Source organism: Chrysoperla carnea, chromosome 4, assembly GCF_905475395.1.
Source record: "Chrysoperla carnea chromosome 4, inChrCarn1.1, whole genome shotgun sequence".
Taxonomy (NCBI): domain Eukaryota; kingdom Metazoa; phylum Arthropoda; class Insecta; order Neuroptera; family Chrysopidae; genus Chrysoperla; species Chrysoperla carnea.
In genome coordinates, this window is record NC_058340.1 from 18,400,448 (window position 1) to 18,418,501 (window position 18,054).

The 18,054-nt window shown below is 28.3% G+C and overlaps 2 protein-coding genes across 2 annotated transcripts in view; one reads left to right on the top strand and one right to left on the bottom strand.

The window, feature by feature from the left end:
- The window catches only part of LOC123297539 (probable beta-hexosaminidase fdl), a 110,468-nt gene that overhangs the window by 67,543 nt on the left and 24,871 nt on the right, over nucleotides 1-18,054 (top strand). The gene's annotated exons all lie outside the window — the stretch shown is intronic.
- LOC123297540 lies at nucleotides 1,236-17,797 on the bottom strand. The gene is made up of 3 exons (XM_044879241.1): nucleotides 17,559-17,797; nucleotides 3,278-3,425; nucleotides 1,236-1,662 (listed from the first exon to the last, which is right to left on the bottom strand). Exons 1-3 carry the CDS (start codon nucleotides 17,732-17,734, stop codon nucleotides 1,318-1,320), a joined length of 669 nt encoding a protein of 222 aa, XP_044735176.1. The 5' UTR covers nucleotides 17,735-17,797; the 3' UTR covers nucleotides 1,236-1,317.

The following is an 18,054-nucleotide window of genomic DNA, read 5'->3' on the forward strand; positions in this document are numbered from 1 at the left end:
ATATTTCAAGATGATGTTATTAAAATAATAAAGATAAGATCATTCCTGGTAATTCTAGTCAAGATCACAGATTATAAAGATTTTAATTTTTAATTAAAAACAGATCTGCAATTTCCTGACAAATTTTTACTATTTTTAGGTCTAAGATGGTGCTTTACTCCAAGTGACTCTACACGATTAAATGATTGGGTCATCTATTAGTTTGGAGAACAATAACCTATTTCAATGGTTGTTGGGGAAACAATATTTTTATATTTTAATAAGTTTCTTTTGTGTATTCTAAATTGATTTATTAACTTTTTTTGGACTATTTGTTAGTGACTTTATTTAAGTGTTTAGGTCATTTTCATTTTGTTTATTAACTATAATTAGTATAATTTAGTTAGGTGGTTTTATATTTTCTGATTTTTTTATGGTGTGTAGTGAGTTTATTTTAGTTTTTAGGTCTTGTAAATCGTGGTGATTACCTTGGCTGTGTTTATTTGTGATTATTATTGACTAATAACGAACTAAAATGGTTGGACATTGCATTTAACTTACACCAAACTAGTAAATAATAATTTTGTTAATAATAAAATGATTGCTTTTTTGTTTCAAATATAGCAATAAATTTTTATTATTTTATGAATACGTGTAATTTTATTTTAAAAACCTCAGTTTATTTTATAAGAAGACAAATAACACCCAATTCCCGCTATTAAAAAAAATAGTTCACTTACTACAGGGGGCTTACTCCAGTTAGAAGTAGGTTAAATTTGACTTCTAAGATTTTATTATCTTCTTAGCTACAAGTGAAGTTAATATAAGCGTGTTAAAAAAATGTGGCATTACGAACTGAACTTTTAAAGTGTTTCCATTCAATTTGCCTTTCGTGCGGTCTAAATTATTTAAAAAAACGCAAACAAAAATTCTTTTATATCTATTTATTTATATTTTTTACAATTTAATAACACTAATAAATATAGCTTCTTTTTTGACAAATATTGCCTGTAATTTTTAGGCACACTGTAAAATTAAACTATGTTAAGTTATAATATTGAAATTGTAATATTAGATCGATACCTGCAAAAATAAAACATAAAATATAGTAAAAGCACCATAAAATTTTTAACTATTACTTTTCCAACGGTATTTAATTTTGTTTTCTGTCTCTGTTAAACTAAGTAATAAAAATTTATGAAATAACAACCACTATTATTAATAACTTTTTATACAAATACTTGAATTTCGCGCGTAGCTGTCGACTTAATAAAAATAAAAACTATATCTCGATATGTTTATCTTTATGTTTTACCAATAAAAATTAAATAAAAAATATCAAACGTAATCACCGGCTTCTAAACGTAACGCGGCTTCGTATGTAGGAAGGCCTGTCTCATCACTAGGTAATTCATCTCGTAAAACTACTCCACTAGTATTATTTGAATTTGTCCTTTGAATTTTATTATTATTGTTATTACTATTATTGTTATTTGTAAAATTAGTTTCCATTTCAAATTGTTCGTCGCGTGACGATGCTATTGAATGTTTATCCTTCTCAGCTGCAATTACTGTTTCATAGGCGGGTGGTGGTCCCGGTGTTGGAACACGTGGAATACATGCAGCACTGTTACCATATTGATCCACATCATTTGCCAAAAATAAACCAGCACTTTCATAACACTGAAAATAATATTATAAATTATTTACATATAGTACAAATAGTAATTTTAGTCCAAGCTTCTCTAGCAATCAAAACTATGTTATAAAACACGTAGAAAAAATTGCTGTTTCTAGTGAATAAGGTGATTACGTCACTCAAATTCTACATTAAAATCGCAAAACGCGATATATAGCTGTGTAATCCGCGAAAAACTGCAAATTTTGGGACTTTTTTTAGTTTTTGAAGTTCAATTGAAAAACTAAGAGCTTTATATTCCTTATAAAAAATAAACAACTTCCGTTTGGAATTTTTTGTTGTAAACGTTATTGTTTTCTCGTGAGGGGTCAAATAAAGGCAAAACTTGCATTTGTTCAATGATTTGTTACATTTGTTCAATGATTTCCAGTGATGTGTTTAGTGTGGCAGGCAGGAGCTCACGTAAGCCTCTGTTTAGATCATGCTATAATTTGCGAGTTCATTTTGTGTGAAGTGACAAAAAAATAGACAAAATTCAATTCCTGTCTATCTAAGATTTTCAATTATTTTTCTTTCTTTAGCTGTTTTTAGCGAATTTTTATTTATAAATATTTAGAATAAGTATTATTTCTACTCATTGATATTATTTTTTTAAATTAATTTATTTTGTTTATTAGTAACTCCCTTGCTAAAAATCTCCTAGCATATTACTGATAATCTTCTTATTAGAATAACAACAAATATGGTAATCCGCCAATTTTATCCCGGTAGACATTGGAACAAACTATTGAATTGTTTATTAATATTTTGGTGTGTTAATACGTGACATATGTGTTACTGTCATGGGAGTTTGGACTATTATAGTATAAAGAGAATATTGTGTTTGAGGACGAATCATTTTATATGCTTGAGAATATATAGGTTGATGGCCTCGATTGGATATTTAAAAAAATTTGTTTCTCTAGTAAATTTTTATTTGATTTTATATTTCCTCTATTTATTTCATTTTATTCTATTATGTATTCAATTTGAATATTAATTTGCTTTAAAAGTAGTATTTTTATGAATAGGACTGCATATTTAATTTGATTTACAGAAAATGATTATATGGGATAATCCAAAACTGTATCATTCCTTTACAGTTTTGGAGTCGATGTATTAATAACAAAATATTGTTTTGTTACTATTATCGTTTGAAATTTTGAGAGTTTTTAAATTAATATTAATCACTAATGACGCCAAGCAGTCAATATGGCATTACTAAGCAGGCTATAATCTATACAACAACAAAAAATCAACAGGGGTTTATGGAACGACTTGACTAGAAATCTAGAAAATTGGGCTAATTTTACCCGACTGCTAAGAAGTCGGGTTTTTGATTTTTTTAATTATTTATTTTTATTTATTAGACAGTTCATTTATACATTTTAACAGTATTATTGTAGGTAACTATGGCTTTTATATTCATAAATTAATTCAAAGCCTGCAGAAAACTGTTAAGCCCGTTATCCTAGTTTTATTTTAAAGCACTATGGCATGGTAAAGTGGTTTTTATGACAAAAAAAGTTGTAGTTTATATTGCGTAATAATCTAGATGTTATAAACGCAGTATAATTTAAAATAAAATTTGTGTTTATTCATCACCAAAATTTTACTTACATGTGCTTGTGCTGCTAACGTAAATACTTCTAAGGGTACTTCTGGCTCTCTCCAATACGGTGAATATGGTTGTGAATTTTTTCGTATACTTCGATGACAACAATAACATACAAAAACAACCACTAATATTACGCCACTAAGCATAGCTCTGAAATTAAAAAAAAGAAACTATAAATACATTTTTGTATCCTCTTCTGTGTAAAAGATTGGAGAATGAAAATATTGTGGTTACGCTGGGAAGAGAGAATATTGGATTTTGATAGAGCTTAACATTGCTGTAACCTTAAAATTGAGCTATGCACTTTTATTAATTATTTGGCAAATTATATCAAATATTGGCCTGAAAATAACCACATTTATTTAATAAGATATAATATATAAATTCAATATGTTGTCACTAAATTTCCATAAAATTGAACCACATATCAAGGTCACTTTTAAATTTCAAATAACGTTGCAGCACCAGGTGTAATCGATGAAGTACATATATAAATAAATTCGGTGAAATAAATATAAAGTATTGAGAAATGCATAAGGTAATGTTTTATGTAATTTAAGATAATGATATTTTGTGTTGGGAGAAAAGATGATTTGTTGGTACTGATTAATAAAAAATAAGTCATAGTCTTGAATTTAACATAATATTTCCGGCGGTAATTTGAAAGTTCAATCGAGTACATAACGGATGAGGAACGCGAAATAAGTTCTTTTTCATAAAATAACTATTTCGAAATGATATAAATTACTATTTTCAAAGTGTATTCCTTATAGGCCAATGATTTTTCTATTTTAATCACTAGTGAATGCAGAGCTGTCTCGACAGACTTGCCTTTACAGTACGTATGTTGTGAGTTAGATATAATCCTTGTTCTCATACCTTTTACGTGTATGTACATCCAAGAGGCTCTCCAACGTCTTGAGAAGAAATGATGAGAGGTTTATGTGTCGAAAGTTCTTGCAGATACTTTGTAATGCACTTCCCCCTTTTGGAATAAAAACGACCTTTACCTGTCTCCATTTTTTAGGAATGTGAGTCAAGTCTATGCAGGCCTTGTAGATGACTTCCAGCCATGGAGTCATTCTGTCGGAGATCGCCTGGCATTTGATATTTTCTTTATCGATAAGCACTTCGGCGAAGTTATACAAAATAGCTGTAGCCTTTAAGCCATTATATTCCCGCTGCTTTTGACCAGAGAAATGGTTATTGACTAGAAGCTCCAGAGTGCTCAAACTTGATTTCGTCCATTGGCCAGTGATAGTCTTTCAGATATCCTGGTACCGCCGGACTTGTAGAGAGAATTTTTCTTAGTCGGAACGCCTCCGAGGGCTTGCCTCTATTTTCTCGCAGAAGTATGCTCAAGAGGTCCTTTTTGCAAGCCTTAATTCTTTTTTGTAAGTGTTCAAGCTGGCGTTATAAGCGTTCCACTCATTTGTTCTGTTGTCCTGATTGAATAAACGTCGACAATTTTTCCTCAGGATGCCAATTTCGGGAGATCACCATGGAGGTTTTGATTTCCCCTTGGCTATCGTTGTTGGGCACGATGCTCTAGTAGCTTCTTTGCATTCCACAGTTTCCACTATTTGGTCTAGCTCTTCCTTAAGGTTAAGGTTGGAGGGACCAGAACCCTTTCTGGCTGTAAATTTTGAAAAGTATCGGCGTACATTTCCCAGTCTGTCTTACGTCTGTTAGTATAAGTATTAACTTTGGGTTTTGGTACGTCTATGGAGAACTCTATATATCGATGGTCCGAAAAAGAGTGTTCGCTTGAGACTTTCAAGGCCTCAATCATACCGGGAGTGAATCTGAAGTACACTAACTAATTTATCACTAAAAAATTGGTGGGCGTGATATTGAGTTATTCGTCCTTTTTGTAGCGCACATAATTCAAATTTAACACTTATGGCTGCCATTGTCAGAACTGGCATTGAAATGAGACCACGCGGAAGGCACCAGCTTTCAAATAGAAAAATAATCATCAAAATCGGTCGAAAGTTCTGAGGTATAAACATTAAAATAAACATTTAAAAAAAAATGCAGTCGAATTGAGAACCTCCTCCTTTTTTGTTTGAAGTCGGTTAATAACCAAAAATTTTGTTTCTTTCTGACGAGTTTGTGAGTATAATAAAACTTTGTTATAAGAATGAATCGTTCATTAAGAAAATATCGGATTTATATCTGGCCATTGCTTTTCGCAGCTTTGTATCGCATTGTTCATTGGGAGCACTCTAATTTTTAAATACAAGATTAGTATCAAACAAGCAAGTCCGAAAAGGCAGGAAATTACTAAATTTTGTAAAGAAAATGTTTAATCGTCTCAAACTTCAAACGGATGGCTTAATAGCTTAAAGCATCCCTTCATCTGTTCATTTTCCCACCGCCAAATCTAGATGATGACAAATGCTTAAACATACACCGTTTTAATTGTATTGTGTAGGAACATGAAAATGCAACTAACATTATTTGGCCTGGTACACCATTTACTCTCGGTGAACAAATTGCTTACATTTGTCCACGACCACCAAAAACTTACAGTATATATGGTCCTCTTTAGGCTATAATCTTTTTTATGATTTGATAGGATGTGGGAATTATGTGGGTATCTTAAAATTTAAAAAACTAGACATTTTTATAGTAATATGAAAATGTCATAAATCAACATTTCCAATTTCCACGACTGTATAATATGTAGAAATAAATCATATTTAGATATATTGATATTTTTACCGAATTGAGGGTGTTCTAAAAGGTCTATTCAACATTATACCAGATATTGTACAGACAAGTATCGAAAAAATACAACATTGGTTGAATAAGTGGCGTATTCAAGTTAACGAGATGAAATTTCATTTCTCAAAGTGAAAGTTAACGTTCACTTTGAGAAAAAGAACGTGTTCAGCTGTTATAATGAACGGTGTCAGTTTTCCACAGTCAAATGAAGTCAAATATCTGGGTATACACCTTGATAATAGACTTACTTGTCGTAAACACATCTGGTTGAAAAGAAAACAGCTAAGCTTAAAATTTTCTATTTTATACTCGCTCTTGGGTCATAATCATCAATCCATTTTGAACTAATGATAATTAACGATATTTTTAGATTTTAACGAATATCTGGGACAATTGAATGTTTTCATAGTTCAATTTTTTGTTGAAACTCATTCCAATTATTTAATTTGCTTATTTCGAGTGAAAAACCATGAGGATAAACGATTATTACCAAGAGTACCTCCTTTTTTATCTTTATCCTCCAAGGGATATCCCTTTCTACGCTACTGAATTGATGATAAATATAATTTGTATCTGAGCTTTTTTTGTCCTATAAAGCAACTTTAACATACCCAATTTTAGTAAAGAAGCATTTCAGAACTTGATCTATACTAAAGGTCAGTATTGCGCTATACACACATTTAAGGGCAATCCTGTATATTTTAAGAGAAACCGCACAATATATATGATGTATAAACATGTATCAAATTACCTAGAAAGCTACTAGAATATATAATAATTTAAATTTATAACCAAAAATAAAGAAAAATAAAGGCAATACAATTTGTTTTTATTATTGAAAATATATGTCTGACTCTGAGAACGGAATATCTACTAGATGGCTTTTTTTTTCCAAAATATTATATATTATTGAAAATATATATTTGTTTAGTGGCCTTGATAAATTTAAGAATTTGTATACACATTTTGGCTTGAAATATTACAGCAAAACCTTTATCAATATTAATACCCCATGCAAATTCATTGAAATCAACTAAAAAACCTTCTATATTAAAGTAGTCGACCCGTACGGAATTGTGCGCACCCAATCATTTTGTGTGACATTCCATTCTTTTCAATTTGAGATTTTAAATCTCAAATTTAAGAGAAGTGGCACATTTCTACTTTTTACTAGGTATGTTTTTAGAATAATACATTTAATCATAGATTTTTAAGCAAGAAATAATTCTATATATTTGTAACGTCTTCAGTTTGAAAAGTCGGAGGCATAAATAATTTACTTTGACGTAAAGACATTAAAATAACCTGACAATTTTATATGACATTTTAATATTTATCTAAAGGTGATATGCAAAAGAAAGTTATTACAGTTATTTTATAATGCATTTTTTAATGTATAATGCAATTTTTTTTCTTTATATTATTTTAAATAAATTTTACATTACCTAGCTTATAAATTCGATTGACGTTAAAACATTTATTCAAGTTATAAAAATAATAAAATTTCTGAATAATTTAGTAGTCGAACATTTCGCATTTTTCCCCCCTGTGGAATTTTTCGTGACGAGAATTTGCGACTATTTGGAAGCGGTTTAGTATGTACTTCGTAATATTTACCTAATAAATGCGTTTGTCGGGGCCTTACTTGCGAATATTTGAATTTTTTCAAGGAGTTCACCTGTAATTAAAAAATGGTCCGAGCTACAACTGCTTTAATATTGAAAAATACACATAAAAATGCTTAAAAATAATTAATAGTTTAAAATAAATACGTTTTTGTAACTAAAAGGTAGAAAATAATTTCTGTAAACTATTATTTATTTTGTGTTTTTTATACTATTATTTATTTATCAAAAATTTAGTATAAATATGGTGGGAGCGCAAATAAATGTATATATTTTCAGATATTAGGATAATTAAATAAACTTATGAAATTATTATATTGCCATCGGCTCTTCATAAGTTCAAATTTCGAGTTAATCCGACGTTTGGAAGGGGATCAAAGTTATGTTCAAAGTTTCTGTCACATATTAACAAACGTACTAACACACTAACATACGTAAGAAGCTAATAAAAGCGTGTTAAAAATAACCATTTTCAAAGCTGAAAAGTAAATATAAGTGAATAAATTTTTTTCTGTTGATATTCGAAAGTGGTCAAGAGGAAACTCTCAATCGGCCAATGTCTGTTCTTTTGACCCAGAACTGATTTTTTAATCAAAGAGTGAAAATTTTAGAGAAATGATATTTTTTATTCAGATATCGAATACACGCTTTTATAATGAAAACAGATGCAGATGAAAATAATAAGTTGGGAGTTGGATAATTGGACAAACTTTTAATATCTGTATTTGTTCGTAATAAAACTGAAATATGACATAATTTAAGAATTTTTTTTAATGTTACATATAATATATAAAATAGATCGTGAGTCAAAAATGCAGAGAAATTAACATGATTCTTTATGTCTGCGTTTTTGAGAATTAATAAAAGTTAGTTTAATAATAATCGAATTTTTCGAAGACTTTTGTCTGCCTTATATGTTGGAAAGAAATTTATAAAGCCACGGTTAAAATTCCAATTCCTTTATTACCAAACTTACGTTTATTTATCCGCAAGAGCAATTTTAGATTTCGGGTTAAAATTATTTGTGCCTTATTTTAAACTTTGATGATGAATTTCATTATAACTTCATGAATGTAGACGAAAAATACGAATAAAATTTTTCGATATCTGCTTTTTTTTGGAAATATCGAAAGCTAAATAATTAAACCAAATTTTCGATATTTTAAAAATTACTCCAGATATCGAAAACTTTTATTCTTACTTTTCATCTTATATTGTCAAGCTATAACATAGTTCACCACCAAAATTGAAAAAATATATATTTTTTAATTTGTGCTCCGAAACCGTGCTTATACATCGATTTTGTAAGCCTATGGTATTGTAAAAAAGTTTTGGTTTATTGCACGGTACATACATATAAAACAAATATATGCTTTGTAGTCAGGTAATGAGTTAACTTTACAATACCACGCAACTACAAAAATATATAATATATTGTGTGCAAGTGAGGCTTATAAATTTGATAATATAGATATCGCTCTTCTCAATACTCTAACTATAGTCGTACCTGTTCATCAAATGATGTACTCATAATTAAATAAAAATTTTTTATTGTTATATCATCAGCAACCTTATATTTTTATGGTATTATTATAAACTACAAGATTGTCTAAATATCTTAAATTGTTTTTTATCACACTCTCTAGATTTTTTTGATATAGAGATATCCAATTGAACAGGATAACCTATATGATTCATTATTTTTTCAGCCAACTTTGAACGATAAAATAATAATAAAAAGGCCGGTGACTTAGGAATTTTTTGTAATTTTTGGAAACTTTGTTCAAAAAATGTATTTATAAAGTTTTATTGAAATCCCTATTATTATTCAATCCTTGCATATCTACTTAAATATGCCTACTTTTGAAATCATTGATTTATTAAAATGATCGAGCAAAGCCCTCCCACCCCTTCACGAAAATTTTCAAAATTGATTTAGATTTAGTCCAACTCCATATAAAATAAAATCAAGCTTTTTATTTACAATTGTCATGGTGCTAAAAAGAACCATGGATATTTCGCTTCATATTGGGCTCACGTTCTATAATAATAATAATTGCAATATCAATTTCTAAAGTAAAATTATATACGAAACGAACTACTAATAAATTTTATATAAACTATTAAGCTAATGATTTCTCTTCTATCTATAATATTATGTTTGTTTTGTGTTGATCTAGTTTTACTTTCTGTGACGTACGTATGTCAGCCATGTCTTCATTAAACATGTCGTATAGTATATTATGTCACAATATATTATATTATAACTATATATACACATATATTATATTTTATAAGCCGCATGCATATTGCGGTTTTATTCTAGTTTAATTATTATTTTATCATTTGTTTTAATTATTCGTTTTATTTAAGTGCGGAATGGGATGTATAGCACAAAATAATCAAAAAAGTTCGTATAAAAATACACTGAAAAAAAGAATTATTAATATCAACCGATATGAGGTTGCCTCAACGTACGGGGTTGAGTGGTGAAGTTGACACAACGCATTGTTTGTATGAAAGTAATATATCTACTGTCTAACAAATATTGTTGTTTTGAAATGTAACATAGTTTTAAACAATCTTTTTTTGATTGGTTATACCACTTATAAATATTATATCAAAATACTGATGTGATTGTCCCAACCACATGAGCAGGTTTATTAGGTTCATTTTTTTATTTGATTTTTCGAGTCTGCTATACCGATTGCGCTACTGATGGTTGTTTTATTTGTACACAGTTATGCAATATATACTAAAAATGAGTTTATTTCAAACTCACTGTAAGTTAGCAATAACAATCTTCATGTAGTTGACACAATCACATATGGACTAGACATGAAAGCTATGTTTTCGTAATAACCAAATCCTATGTTTAAAGCAGCAAATATATCTCAACTTAGTACAATTGTCTTTTACATCAATAAAATGCATGACTTTAAACTAAAATCAATCTCTTTCATGGAAGTAATGATTTTTTTTATTTAACTTCAGTGATTTTGTATCAATGAATTCATATTTTAAATTCAACCCCATTCTATTGTAAATACAAATATTTAGCTGTACTTGTTCCAATCATTAGGAAATTGTTTGAAAGTATTTTTACTTTATTTCAATATGAAACGGCCAACTTCCATATGAAGTTGTCATTATTTTACTTTTTTTTTCAGTGTATGGTCCAAAATAATTTATTGCTAAAATATTAGATTAAATAAGTATTTACGATACAAGTGGGATAAAAACATTATTAACGTACGCCTGCGAAGTTTGCACAACGAGTGCGTAGTTGGACAATCCCAGACATACGTTAATTATCTATGCCTCTAAAATGTGAAAATAAACGGTAATTATTATTTAAAATTTGTCATTATTATTAAAAATATGTCATGGTTTATTAAGAAAAATAGAAAATTAAAAAAGTTGCTATAGTAACTGAATTCATTACCGCCCTTGTACGGGAATGAAATCATTATTACTCTAGGGCGGTAATTAACTTTTTTTTCCCACGCATACTGAGTGATAAAAGTACTTCTTTTCTCACGAGCATAGATAAACAATTTTTATTGTAAACAATCAAACATTCAAAGGATTGTTCAATTTTATTTTGTCCGTATAAGGTTCGACTTAACCAGTCGATTTACATAGAAATCTCTCGCTTCAGGGATAACGCCGGGGCTTTTAGTGCTACTCTTTTCTACTCTTTTTATAAAAACATAGTTAGCAAGGTTGGTCCTAGGTAGGTAGCATGAGTATTATTTTTGAAATAAGAAATATTGATGAATTATGTCTGTACGGCTTGGTACCAATATGGTTTATATATTTTATTATGTCAAATCAAAATATCAAGAAAAATAAAAAAAACGAATAAATCTATTTTTAATTCGTAATATTTCAATTGGGAATGTATAATATTTCATAATAATATTTAAGGTTGGTATCATTTAGTCAAATCAGCAATCATTTTTGAATCGTCTTTTTACAATGCGTTTAAATGTTTCCGATAAACATCCGAGATAGAAGCCAGTTGACTTAAGTTTGTTAGCTCAGTTTATTTGCTAGCTCGTAAGTTTGTCGTAATTTTATAAGCCCACGATTTCTGGAATTGTTGAAAATGTACACTCATAAGAATTTTTGCATAACTTTAATTAATTTTTAGTTTTAATTTTCCTTCCAACTTATTTTCTAGCCTCAAGATTCAATCTTATTTTCAAAAATGGTAATAGGATTAAGAATACATTTACAAAATAATTATGGAATTTTTGTTTGAAAAAATTTCTTCGAAAATTGAATGGATTTAGGGAAAACCTAACTAATATGATTATTGTAGATAGTCTATGCCTTTCAGGAATTGTATCGAAATAAACTATTTTGAAATTAGCATGTATTATTTAAATTTCAATGCTTTTTTTTACTTTTCGAACAATATTGAACAACCAAATTGAATTTTCGTTGAAAATTGCAATTTTAAATTTTTCTAACTATTGATATGCTGTACGTGGATTAATTATATTTAGTTTCCAATTGTTTATGAAAATAACAAACTAATTCCAATTATTTGTTTCATATACATTGATTGCATCGCTCTAGTGTTCGTGGAATTATATTCTCTCGTAGAAAATATCATATCTGCAATTAAATTTTATTTTAGGAAAAATATCTAACTGATTTAGGGTAGGCAACCCGCAGGGATATAATATGTAATTAACACAAGATGTCTAGGTAATTAAATATCATTATTACATTTATAGAATATAGTACTTGAATAATATATAAACAAGGTGTATCAGAAATAAAGGTAAAAAGTTTAGCATCAAAATTTAAAATATCACAGTGGAAATGGCTTCTTTTTATAGCAATTCTACTTCTATGCTTTTTTTTATTTTTTTCAGTATTTAATGACAACCGGCTATCCACTAACTTGTGATCCAAGGTACATTGTGTGATATTCATGGTAAAATTTAACAGTATCAAATTTTATCACGTTTTACACGTTAATGTACTTAGAATCACTTCGATGTACCTAGAATCATCGATACACAACAATTTAATATTTTTAATTTTTGATTTCGTTAAAACTTCGTAAAACTCATTATATTTGCAATAAGTTTAACTTTATCGTCTTTGAAATATTTTGTTCTGCTTCTTATGCTCAATTTTCGCTTTTCATATTCTCTTTCCCGCATGGATTATATTACAAACTAATCTAGCGTCGTTATTTTTTTAGGAAACGATCAAGAGAGTGATTTTCAAGACTACGAGGTTCCTTCTTGAGTCAGCATCCTCTCTATTACCCGCGTTAAGTCCTCAAATTTTCCATTTTTCGAATGAGTTTTGCGAAAAAAACCGGATGTGACAAAAGTTTTATAATATATGTTATTCAGTTTTACTGAACAGAAATCTGTAAGAAGCAGTTAAAAATCATGTAAAGTCTTTTAGTTGCATACCTGCGAATTAGCGACAATTTTTCTAACATTCTGTAACTTTCAAGAACCATAAAATATATAATGTCGTTAAAAGTGTATTATTTATATCTATCTTAAAGAAAATATCAAGCAATACTTAAAACATCAAGTATTATAAAACAAGCTCTCTTTTGTAGTAAATAGAGGCACTTATATGCCTTGTTGGATAATACAATACAACACAATGAAAATGAAATAACGTTCTGTCAAGTGTATTTTAAAAGAATATTTTAAGCACATTAAATATGTTTTGAATTGAGTTAATGAGTGTTAAATTTTAAAAATTGCAATAAACAAAAAAGAAAATTATATGTTTTTAAGTAGTTTTATTTGATATTCTTTTTTTTTTACATAGCATTTTTTAATTAATTAAATTTTCTTATAGGCCGGAATTTGGCCTGAATAAAAAAACTTTTAACAAAAAAAAAGAAACGACTTAAAAAAAAAAAAAAAACAATTCAAAAACAAATTAATATTAAAAAGTAAAAAATAACAAAAATATAATGTAGTTACAATTGTTGTTATTTTTGGAGTCGACGTGTCAGCCAAGGAAACAACTGTGACAGAACAGTTTGCTACATTAACTTGGCTGACACCTATTCCAAAAATAACAATAATTGTACCTACATGATATCTTCGTTATTTTTTACCTTTTAGTGCATATTAATTTGTTTTTGAAGTTGGTTTTTTCTTTATTAAAAGTTTTTTTATGTTATGATTATTAGTGAATCTGAAGTACACTAACTAATTTGTCACTAAAAAATGAATCATCCAAATCGTTTGTCGTGATACTGAGTTATTCGTCCTTTTGTCGCGCACATACTTTATGCAAATTTCAGACCTATATGGTTTTCACATGGATACCATTGTCAGAACTGGACCAAATTGAAATGGGACCACGCGGAAGCACGAGCTTTCAAATAAATAAAGAATCATCAAAATCGGTTCACCCAGTCAAAAGTTCTGAGGTAACAAACATTTAAAAAAAAAAATACAGTCGAATTAAGAACCTCTTTCTTTTTGGTTTCAAGTCAGTTAAAAATTGGGTGAGACTCGGATTCTAACCTAATCAAATTGTTTGAATATCTTGAAACATAAATTATAGTTTGTTACGATAAAAATGTTACCCTGTAATCAAACGTAATACGTAGGTAAAAATAACAATTTTCATAAAAATTATCTATTTTTATATGTATTCGATCACACATTTTTTTATTTATATAATATACAGAATGGATGCGATAGAGAAGTGTGCGATTTCGAAAACGCTATAAAACAAAAATACATCAGTTTTTCCAAATTATTTTTTATTATCTTAATATATATAAAATTAATTAACTCTTTTTTGCTTTTGCGTTTATCGGCAGAGAAACAAAATTGTACCTGGATGGTTCAAATCCTACAGAATGTAAGGGATAACTTATACTTGTGAAAGAATGTGTGCCCCTGAATGGACGCCATTTTACTCCATTTACCTAATTTTTTAGCTCATTTATACTTTGGTTATTTTATTGAAGGCTTTTTTATATAATTTACTTTTATTAGTTAAAATAAAATTTATAATTCATTTGAAAATACAATTTATGAAATTTTCTTTGATATTTTTAGAATTATGTTCCTTGCTTACGACGCTATTTTCATAGTTAATTATCATGAAATATTTATAGTATTCTCATTGAGCAATGGTCTTGTGATTATGGTGGCCGCTCCTCATGCAGATGGTCGTCAGGTAAAAAACCTGACGACCAGGTAAAAAACCATCCGGGTTAATAGATTTTAAAGTACCTACCCGGTGTCCCACAAAACCTCTCGCTATTATTTGTTTATGTATGTTAATATGGAAACAAATTAGATGGAAAAATTGATGAGTTTCGATTTACAGCGTTTTCAAATTTGCATACTTCTTTGTCCCACTTATGTTCTTAGAAAAAGTTTTTTTAGAAAGAGGTTTTTCTTCTTCTTATTACTACATTATTATAGACAGTTTATTAATTTAAAAATGACACCTAGGTGATCGATAGAAAAAGTATTTTCAAGTATTATTAGAGTTTATATCTTTTTTCTCAACGGTGAAGTTATGTTAAGAAAAAATCATACATCATTTTCATAAAATTTTTTGTCAAAGTTATAAATATTTTATTAAGTAGTATAGATTGTTATAAAAGCTTATACAAAAAATTTCGAATTATTTTTCATATTTTAGCATTCTTTTTGTATAAAATTATTTAACACCAAGCGACTACTATTCCGAGTAAAAATTTGCGACTAGATTACTCAGCAAAGTGGAACAAATATTTTTATATTTAAAATTTTGGTTTGTAGTAAGCACTTTCTATTCGGTCGAGCTACTCAACACGATTTTCTTAAAAAAACTTGTCCTTGGGAAATTTCTGATATGCAAATATTTTAATTATACGTGTCTAAATAAGCATTTTCCACATCATTAGTGAGCTCTTAATGACTCGTTGGGATTTTCCTGCTCAAAGTAATTTTATATGTATAAGCCGATAGATTAGATAGATTATAATATAACAATAACCCATGGATTTGAAGAAGGTCCAGATCGATGAAAAGAGGCAAATAAAAACATCATTTTATTTTGTCTATATTTTTCATTAGCCTCAGGTCAGACACATCACTTTCTTGGACACAGTACTTTCTTGTTGTAAGTAAGGCAATACATTATAGTAAGCAAATTGATTGGCGGATTTTTATTTAAAGCCACGGCAAAAAAAATTTTCAATTTGAAAAATATGATTGTCTCATAAAACTGGCCTATGATAAATTTCTGAGTTGACAAATATTCGATTGTATGCATTAACTTCCTAGACAGAAGTCAAACAGTGACGTTTTTCCGGGGTAAGAGTATTGAAAACTCGCTCAGCGGCAACGTGACACGCGGTCTCGTTAGAGATAATTTTAAGAACTATCATTATTTTGTTTTTCTAGTTTAAAATATACGTTTTTCCAGGCATATTGTACTATTTGACTGCAAAACGAGAATCTTTCAATTGTGCTACTTTTCTGGTGCACTGATCATATGATTCTGACCTCTGAACATAGCGAATAAAACTAACAAAATTAAACTACATATTCTCTTTTATTATATTGACATAAGAAATACTAATGTTTTTTAATAAAATAATAAAAGTATTGATTATAAATAAAATTTTATTATTCAATTAATAAAATAATATTTATTCGAATTTAAAACAACATCTAAATGAAAAAACTATAACATATTTACAGTGATGCGAAAAAATTATTCTTAAATTACTTTCAAACAGTTCTAGATAAAATGTTGAAATTTATAGGAAATCAAGGGAATTACAATACGATTCTTCTAACGACTATATCATTGACCTAAGGTCGTACTCTATTGAATGAGTTTGACAAAAAATTAAATGTAAAAAATGTTGCTTATAAAAAATTAAAGAACTTTTGTTTGAAAATTTTTTTTGTAAACATCACTGTTTACCCACCAGGGCGTTAATTAGGTGCAAATTTAATAGTATGTATTAATATAGGAATATCAGTTATGTGTGTGTGTCTATTTAAAAGTGGATATCTTTTATTATTTACGTGACGTCAAAAAACAAACGACTGCGTCATCAGCACTATCTATACATGATATTTCAACAATTAACTCAGTCAATTGTTTGTTTTCACTTGTTTTTTTTTTTTTTTTTTTTAATTTTTTCTCTCTCGATACTTTTTGCATTACTGTGTGTTGATAATTTAAGGATAATTTTTTTTTTTCATTTTTTCTTGCATGATACTGTTTGAATATCTGTGCATTGGAAAATTCAGTGTATTAATTTAAGAAGTCAAATACTTATTTTATTGTTTAAAGAATTGAATATTATAGCTACTTTATGAATATTATAGCTACTAGCTTCTATATGAATTAATTGTAATATTTGTTTAAAAAAGACATACTTCTGATTTAGTAGTTAACCCAATAAGTGCATACATTACCCACAATTTGTTGGATCGGGATATTTAATATGGACATAACATAAAATTTCCTTGTACTCACTTTAAATTATCTCTATTATTTTTCACTTCTGATAACTTACAACTCATTTTTTTAATTGAAAAACATAAATTTTCTAGGTAACATTCATGTTTTGGTTTTACCTCCCAACCAGCAAACAAATCGTAGCATGCGATAAGGATCATAGTTCCAAAAACTAATCAACCGACGCGTTTTATATCATCAGAATTAGTTCGAGACAAAAATTTTTAGTAAGTTTTTCAAAAACTCGATGTATTAATTTGACCTCCTTTCAATTTAAACAAAAAGGAATTCCGCCCCTTCCGGTATTACATTCATTTTGAACTAACAAACATTTCACCCCTTCATCTTGAACCGTTTGAAGTAATTTAAGGGTTTGCGAACTTTTTTTCCATCACTGTATTATGATAAAAATAGAATAACTTTTACATAGATAGAGTTTACTTACCCTCCTAATAAAACATTTACATTACCATGTATAGAACCATTTCCACGACCACTACCACTATGAATACCGCCTCCTGGTGATGTAGTCATATTTGCTCCTAATATTGTGTAAGTACCATTTAAACCACCATTACTATGTCCAACTGCAGCTAAAATAGCTAACCGTTTCATAGACATGACACGTTTTTCACAACTATATTTTCATTAAAATTAATTGTTTTACTAGGTCTTTACGTCTCGTCTTTTTATTTGTATTTTTTAGTTTAAAAAAAATATTTTTTTCTTCACATTTTCATTAAATTTAATTTACATATTTATATTAATTTAAAAATATATTTTTAGAAAAAAAAAAAGTTTTATATAATAAATTTAATTAATACGAAATCAGAGTTTTATAATTAAACATATTTTTGTTTGAAAATTTGATTCACGTCATTTTTATTTAATTTTTTTTTTTGTTACGTTATTTTTCTTGTTGGGTGATTTATACCATGGTG

Excerpts from the sequence above, each read along its gene's own strand:
- LOC123297540 (XM_044879241.1), bottom strand. The coding sequence starts at position 17,734 with ATGTCTATGAAACGGTTAGCTATTTTAGCTGCAGTTGGACATAGTAAT. Across the intron at positions 3,426-17,558 it reads GTAAATGTTTTATTAGGAGG|AGCTATGCTTAGTGGCGTAA; the intron begins GTAAGTAAACTC and ends TTTTAATTTCAG. Across the intron at positions 1,663-3,277 it reads CGTTAGCAGCACAAGCACAT|TGTTATGAAAGTGCTGGTTT; the intron begins GTAAGTAAAATT and ends TATTATTTTCAG.